The sequence below is a fragment of the Cygnus atratus genome, unplaced genomic scaffold (assembly GCF_013377495.2).
Source record: "Cygnus atratus isolate AKBS03 ecotype Queensland, Australia unplaced genomic scaffold, CAtr_DNAZoo_HiC_assembly HiC_scaffold_284, whole genome shotgun sequence".
Lineage (NCBI taxonomy): Eukaryota > Metazoa > Chordata > Aves > Anseriformes > Anatidae > Cygnus > Cygnus atratus.
In genome coordinates, this window is record NW_026109876.1 from 1 (window position 1) to 8,000 (window position 8,000).

Sequence of the window (8,000 nt, forward strand, 5' to 3'; positions counted from 1 at the left end):
ATGAGTCTAAGAGTATTTTCAGTGCGAGAGCATCTGTTGCAGGAAGTTACTGTGATATCTTCCAAAATCCATTTGATTTTATATCGCTCAGAAAGTAGTCTGCAAAACACAGTCAATTCAGCTGATTGAGCACGTGACATATGTGCTTATGAACTGGAAGTTGTTGCCAAAGTAGAGAAAAAGCTCTTTTTTGATCATTAGTTCCAGAGGAGAAAGACCAATACATTGGCAGACACAGTCCTCACACACACAGACTGACGGGTGGATTTCTTTCTTGTATAACAAGGCTGCCTCAACTAGGAGTCTGATCGGGGATAGCCCTCGAGCTAGCCCTCCCTTAGGAATTCCTGGGCATGGCCTGAGAGGTAGCATTTGCACAGGTCCATTCTCAACAGGCGGTTTGGGTGCCAGCACCCATTTGTGACGGTCAGGGCCTTTCATAGCGTAAGCATTTGTCTGTTTGGCAACGTCATCACGTTGACGACTCATCCTGAGTTTTGGATTCACTAGAGCCTGCAGATCTCCTTTTCCTGGCTGAGCATATCTATATTTTGGTGTCTATTTTTAAATTCCCCTGTGCACTGCTGTGCTTGTACGTTGTCAAATTTCTCCCTATGGATTTGAGAGCTATGCTCCAATTTGCCCATTTAATTTTCTACCCTTCTATTTTTCATTCTGATGCTGCTCTCTAAAATCCCCGTGTTATTTCCAGGGAGTGTAAAATCATCATAGTACCATGTGACTATCATAGTCATTAAGCTGGGGTAACAGGCAGTGAGTGGTATGATGGCTCGGCCGCAGAAGGCCTGATGTCCTTGTGTCTCCTGTCACTGAAGCTCGGCACTGCCTAGCAGACTTTGCTGGGCAGTTCCTTTCCATACTTGTATCTGTCAGTACTTTGACCACTGGCTGATGAAGATCAGTACCCTGAGTGAGCAGCGTACTTGCTCCTCCTTAGGAGTTTCTTCAGATCCGTAAAGGTGGAGCACAACACAGGTATACCAGCCAGGGGAATGCGTGTGTAACAGCAGTACTCTTGGACCACTGCACTGCACTTGGACCACCAGCACGGAAGCAGTGGGAGGTACCTGTTGATCCTGGCACTCAGCTCTTAAGAGCGGGTGCCTGTGCTTAGTATAAAGGTTGATTTTATTCCATCATAGTCACTAGAAACTCGTGGTTTTCCCAGTGAGCTGTGTTCCCTGGAACATGGAGCTGACTAGAGGGAGGTGAGGGGCAGAATGCCCTCTTCGCACTGCGGCCCTGTTCTGCTTTTGTGTGCGACCAGTGAAGGTCTGGGTGTGTCTTGCTTAGGCTCACAGTGATACCACGCTTGCTATTTCACATTCTCTCCACTGGGACAATTATTACGACGATCTCTATTGTTTTGGTCAGGGAGCCAGTGTGAAAGTAGTCTGTGGGAGTGAATCTAATACGCTTTGCCATGCAGAAGGCTTTCCCTGATGCAGCTGCTCTGTTCCTGATAGGGTACCATGTGGCAAGAGAGGCCGGTGAGAACCCAGGGTCTGGGTTGACTTCACCCCCTTCTCTTTTTGCCATGAGGGAGAATTGTGCCCAAGTGAATCTTTCTGAGAGAAGAGCAGCGTCTGCCTTCTTAGAGCATGGTGCAGTTGCCTACTTCTAAAATTGACCCAGGTTCAGAAGCTAGGGAGGTACACACCCTGAGTTAGCCTATTCTCAGCTCTCACGCAGTAGCTTTGCAGGGCAGTGTGCCTCAACATCAGCATGCTGGGACTCTTTTGGGGGGGCTAAAATGACCCACTTCCCAGGAGCTCCACTAGCAAGCCTTCTTTTGAAATGCTGTGGGAATTCAAGCTCTGAAGATTTTAGGGACCAGCTGCCTCAAACTTGGGTGCTGTGGTCTATGGCTGGGGACTGCTGACCACTGAGCAGGTGATGATCACTCCCCAGACTTCCCTTGCACCGCCCTCTTGCCAGAGCATGCAGTGCGGGGAATGAAGCCCCCAAGGCAATTGCCATCTTAGCTACTGCCCAAATTGACAAGGATAAGATCTGAAGAAGTGTGTAGGCTTCCAAAGAGACAGCCGTACAAAGAACGGGCATGTAAACGCAGCAGAGTGATGCAGAAGCCTACCTCCCCCTTCTTTGCTTCTGTCTGTGAAACACAATAGGCACACCACATTTCTGGCTAATGCTCCCATGTGTTTCTTAGCCTCGGACAGTCCAGTAGTGCCATTACTGTAGCCAGCTGCTGTGAGTTAGCCCTGGCAGGCAACTAAACACCACACAGATGCTTGTTCACTCCCCCCACAGGGGAATGGGAGAGAGGATTGGAAGGCTAAAAGTGAGGAAGCTTGTGGGTTGAGATGAAGACAGTTTAACAGGTAAAGCAAATCTGAGTGTGCAAGCAAAGGAAAACAAAGAATTCATTCACTGCTTCCCATCAACAGGCAGATATTCATCCATTTCCAGAGAAAGCAGTGCTTCATCATGTGTAATGTTTACTCAGGAAGACAAATGATGTAACTCTGAATGTCCCTGCTTCCTCCTTCTTTCACCGAGCTTTCATTGCTGAGCATGCCATTATATGGCATGGGACGTCCCTTTGGTCCATTGGGGTCAGCTGTCCTGGTTGTTTCCTATCCCAGCATCTTGTGTACCCCAGGACTACTTCCTGGCAGGGCAGCGGGAGAAACAGGAAAGACCTTGACACTGCGTAAGCAATGTTCAGCAACAGCTAAAACATCAGTGTAACACTAATCAAGACTGTTTTCATCACAAATCCAAAACATAGCACCATATGAGCCACTACTAAGAAAATTAACTCTATCTCAGGTAAAAGCAGCACACAAGCCAAACTTTCCCTGCACACAAACAGTGGGATTCAACAATTGTTTTTATCCCTGTGTGTCCTCGGGCCTGATTTGGTGGGTGTGTTCTGACTGGAACCACATTTTCTGGCCCCCAAAAGGACACAGACACACACTGTCCCCCACCTTGCAACGTCCACACTCTCCTGTATCTTTTAAAGCCAGAGCCAGTTAGAATGTTGATCCTTCTCAGGCCTCTCCACATGGTGCCAGCTTTATACGTCTGTTTTGTATCTCACTTGGTTGTCTGCTTGACTATTTTAAATTTCTGGGTTTGCCTAATTGGTCCTCCTATAGAAGCTGTTCCTTGCATCTGGTCATCTTCATCACCTTTGGAATGTTTTCTGCTCCTTCTGCGCCCTTTTAAAAATGGGAGGAATCAGACTGTGAGTGGTATTCAAAATGTCATCACACTTCTGATCACAATGCAGTGGAGTGATCGTTGTCTCTGTTGTGCCCACTCATAATTCCTTGCAAAATCAGTTTGACTCTTTTTATTTTGCCTTTTGCTACGACTGCTGAGATGTGAGCTGATGTCTTCACGCAGTTATCCAGCACATGTGGAAGAGCTTGCTCCTGACCAGTAATCGTCAGCTTAGTGTCCACCCGTTTGTATGTGACACTGCGTTATGTTCCCCCAAGTGCCTCTTTTTAACTGTACTGAATTTTGTATGCTATCTTTAATGTCTGTCTGTTCAGTGCCATTAAAGCCTTCTCTGGTTCTTAGGCATCAGTCATTGGCCTTACTGCCTGGAATGGTATTATTTCATCAGGAAACACTGCGCACCTTCCCGCTCAGCACCTCTTCAGGTTGCTTTATGGATAGCTTGGCAGCACAGACCACTCACAGATAACTCCTCCTTCGTTCTGTGTCTTTGAGGATTATTTAGACAGGCGAGAAGGTTCCTTCTTATCCCATGGCTTCCTCTCTCTGCCAAAACCTTTGTTGGGAGACCTTGCTGAAAGGGTTTGGGAATCCCCATGGGTTTTATTGCATGGGTCTCCCCATCCACAGGCTTATCTACCCTTTCAAAGGATTCTGTGCTGATCCCGATATAAGGTGGACTTGAACTTAACAGGGTTCATCTCTTCGGAAGGGCACAACAGTCTTCACAGTCCCCCAACCCCATCTAACCAAATTAATGAAGCAAACATACTGGAGGCTAAAGAGCACCTTATATCAGCTTCCCAACAAAACATAAACTCTGTCAGTTATCGGCCCTCCACAAATCCGCCTTCCAAAGTGGCTAGCTAAAAGAGCAGTTCACACCTGACATTGTCTAGGTTAACTGTTTTGTTGCTTGCTGCACAACTGGAAGGCGATTGAGGCGCTGTATGGGCAAACATAACACCAGAGGTTTGGGACCAAACCGTAAGCAGGCTGAACTGGAAGAAGTCACTATCAGGAACTACTATTGTGATTTCTCTGCCTTTGAATTGCCACTTGCAATCTTGCCCCAGTCCCTAAGTGATATAGAAGGGATGAGCCATCGGGAACTAGGGGACAGAAAGCTGTACCGTGATGTTGGTATACAGAGGCTATAACCAAAACTGCGCCCAAAAACAAATGATGATACAGACCTAACCAGTAAAAAGAGAAGCAGATGACAACTAATGCTCATGGTGGGTACGTGAAGTAATCTACAGACTTTATTCCCTATGTATGCAGGGGGCTACAAATCCCAATTATGGAAGAAGTGACAGAGGGTTCACATTTTGTGCATCCCTCAGGCCACTTTGCTGCCACACGACATCCTCACTCTTCCTCTTCTATCTTCTTGCCATGAAACTCCCGGCTCTTCGCTCGGAGCTTGTTGACCTGCGACTCTGCAATGTCGGCCCGCTCCTCGGCTTCTTCCAGCTCGTGCTGGATCTTGCGGAATTTGGAGAGGTTGACATTGGACAGCTCCTCCTGTGTGGGGAGAGGGAGTTGGTGGTGAAGAGCCCAGGGCAGGGGTTTCACTCCTCATGCGTCTGGGCCTTGAGGGGCTCTGGTGATTACGCGGAGAAAGCACAGACCTCCTGTCTCCTACCTACCACTGCTGACCCAGAAACCTCTCAAAGAGCTCATCATCCTCCCTTATTCAGGACCCCACTGTTGCAAACTGCACCTGTACTGTGTCACTCTTGAGGAGCAATTCTGTCACGTGGTGTTCTCATTTTGTGTGCTTATTCTCCCACTACTCGGTGCCCAATTTTCCATGTGGTTTATTAGGTTGAGAAAGACTCAGAAACCCTGTGCTGTTACCAGCGTCAGAGATTCACGAGCTTCTCAGTCAATGGACGAGGCCCTCAGGAATTTTGGTCTGACTTCCTGAATCAAACAGGCAGCAGAATAACCCTTGGTTCATCCCTGAGTGCAGCATGGCCAGAAGAAGGCGAGGCCTGCTGACACGGGAATGAACCACGTGGCCAAGACTGTTGTGTCTTTGGAGTTACTTTCATGCCTCTTTCCTTGTATTCGTGCTCATCTCAATGACTGTGCTGCCCCGATGGAAGGGTGCTCATGGCCATTCTCCAAGCAATACTTACAGCCTCCTCAGCTTGTCTCTTGTAGGATTTCACCTTCATCTGCAGCTTGTCCACCAGATCCTGGAGCCTGAGGATGTTCTTCCGGTCTTCCTCAGACTAGAGTGGTTGGTAAGCAGGAAAGAGAGAGAGTTGGTTTCCCCACGCCACCAGAAAACGTCCTCTTGGAGTTCACGGAAAAATGCTTTGGCTTTCTGTGAGAAGGGTGCGTCAGCACAAAGACGCCTCCTGCCTTACCTGGTAGGTCAGCTCCTTCACCCTCCTCTCGTACTTGCGCACACCCTTCACGGCTTCAGCACTGCGCTTCTGCTCAGCATCTACCTCCCCTTCCAGCTCCCGCACCTGCAATGAGAAGCCCATGTTTGGAGCTTTCCAGGTGGCTCCCTTCATGACATGCTCGCTTGTGCACAAATACCATCCCTACGCACCCTGGCCTCCAGCTTCTGGATTTGCTTCTTGCCTCCCTTCAGTGCCAGCTGCTCAGCCTCATCCAGACGGTGCTGCAGGTCTTTCACCGTCATGTCCAGGTTCTTCTTCATTCTCTCTAGGTGGGCACTGGTGTCCTGTTCCTTCTTCAGCTCTTCCGCCATCATGGCCGCCTGGAGAGGCAAAGCAGCAAAGCCAGGTTGGGGCCGAAGACATTTTGGGGGAGGATACATCCACCATCCTCAGTGACAGAGTGCCCCAACTCACATCTGTGATGGCCTTCTTGGCCTTCTCTTCAGCATTGCGGGCTTCCTGGATTGTCTCCTCCATTTCACCCTGAATTTGCACGATGTCTGTTTCCAGCTTCTTCTTGGTGTTGATCAAGCTGGTGTTCTGTGCAACAGGAAGGATAGGATTTGTACTGTCAGATCTAACAACTCCACATCAAGAGTTGGGAGTGAGAGTAATGTTTATGCAAGTCTTTAATTTAAAGGATTCAAAGGTCCTCTTTAAAGCCCTAGCGGCAAACCAGACGTGTGCCTGGCTGGACTGGTCATGTCACAGCTTTGCTCTTCAAATACGTACACGGTAAGATGCATAGCAACTAGCAAGATACATAGCAATCTCATTCTATGTTATCTCCTGTGGGTGGGATTCATTTCCAGCAAAGTATCCGACCTGGGTATGGAGGAGCTGCACACGCTCGCTTGCATCCAGAAGCTCCTGCTCAGCCACTTTCCTTGACCGCTCCGTCTGCTCCAGGGCTGCCCGCAGCTCCTCAACTTCAGCCTGTAAAAGGTTTGCTCTGCGCTCCACCATGGCCACCTGTTCCTTCAGGTCTTCCTGCGTCCTGAGAGCATCGTCCAAGTGTATTTGAGTATCCTGTAAGAGAGGAAAGAGAGATTATGAGGTGGCTGATCACTGCAGCACTGTTGGACAGAGACATCAGAGACATTCCCTGCTCTTTTAATAAATTATTTGTACAGTTATGATGTTGGTGTAACATGAGGCAAGATAGATGCCTGCGTGCACATACTTTGGTTTATACCTTGAGCACTGCCTGTGTGTTTCTCAGGTTCTTTTGTGCCTCTGCAGCCACACGGTTGGCATGGCTCAGCTGGATCTCCATTTCATTCAGGTCTCCCTCCATCTTCTTCTTCAGCCGCAGGGCTTCATTCCTGCTCCTGATCTCAGCATCCAGGGTGCTTTGCATGGACTCCACAATTCTGAGGTGATTTCTCTTCAGCTGGTCGATTTCCTCATCTTTCTCTGCTATCTTCCTGTCAATCTCAGACTTGACCTGGTTGAGCTCCAGTTGGAGGCGCAGGATTTTCCCCTCTTCATGTTCTAGGGAGGCCTGGACAAGTTAGTAGGAACAGTGAATAAAACTATGGCTTGCTTTCTAAGTAATCTCTAATACAATACCACGTGAAATACAGTTTGGCTTTCCTGCCACATCTGCGGATTTCTGTTCCCATTCTTTCAGTCTGGACACCGTTCATTAGCACTTTGTACCTCAGCTTCCTCTAGGGAGGCTTGGATTTCAGATTTCTCCTGCTCAATCTGCTTCTTGACTTTCTCCAGCTCGTGGATCGCCTTTCCTCCCTCTGCAATCTGCTCCGTGAGGTCAGAAATCTCCTCTGTAGGGAAGGGTGAAACAAGGCATGGTCAGACATAGGGCATAAAGGGAAGGGCCCTCACACACCAGGGTGACAGGTCTCTTCTCATCACTGCAGGCACACACCCGTGTGGAGTGGTGGGTGGACAAGCTTGGGGGAAAGCCTGGCCAGCAGCAGAGGGCTAGGGACTTACGCTGCAAGTTCTTGTTCTCACGCTTCAGCGTTTCCAGGTGGTCCAGGGACTCCTCATAGGCATTCTTCATCTTAAAGAGTTCCGTGCTGAGAGAGCGAGACTCCTTCTGGGAAGCTTCCAGCTCAGCCTGTGTTTCCTCATACTTCTGCTTCCACTCTGCCAGGATCTGGGCAGATCAACAGGGTGTGAGTATGGATGTGGCAATTGTGAAGGAATGCTCTGCCCAGGAAGCACAGGGCCAGGGGCCAGAATACCTTGTCAAAGTTCTTCTGCTTCTTGTCCAGAGCTGCGCAGGCAGCATTTGTTCGCTCCACATCAATCATCAGGTCTTCCACCTCGTTCTGCAGCCTCTGCTTTGTCTTTTCCAGGGAAGCACATTTG

The 8,000-nt window shown here is 48.9% G+C and overlaps 1 protein-coding gene across 1 annotated transcript; it reads right to left on the reverse strand.

Moving 5' to 3' along the window:
* Nucleotides 1-4,608: 4,608 nt before the first annotated feature.
* Nucleotides 4,609-7,993, reverse strand: LOC126913692 (myosin heavy chain, skeletal muscle-like; the record flags this gene model as incomplete). Its single annotated transcript, XM_050716735.1, has 10 exons — nt 4,609-4,764; nt 5,385-5,480; nt 5,619-5,723; nt 5,810-5,980; nt 6,075-6,200; nt 6,486-6,689; nt 6,856-7,164; nt 7,323-7,447; nt 7,620-7,785; nt 7,874-7,993. Coding segments are annotated over 10 exons (1,578 nt in total), but the record flags the coding sequence as incomplete, so codon positions are not given.
* Nucleotides 7,994-8,000: the final 7 nt, after the last annotated feature.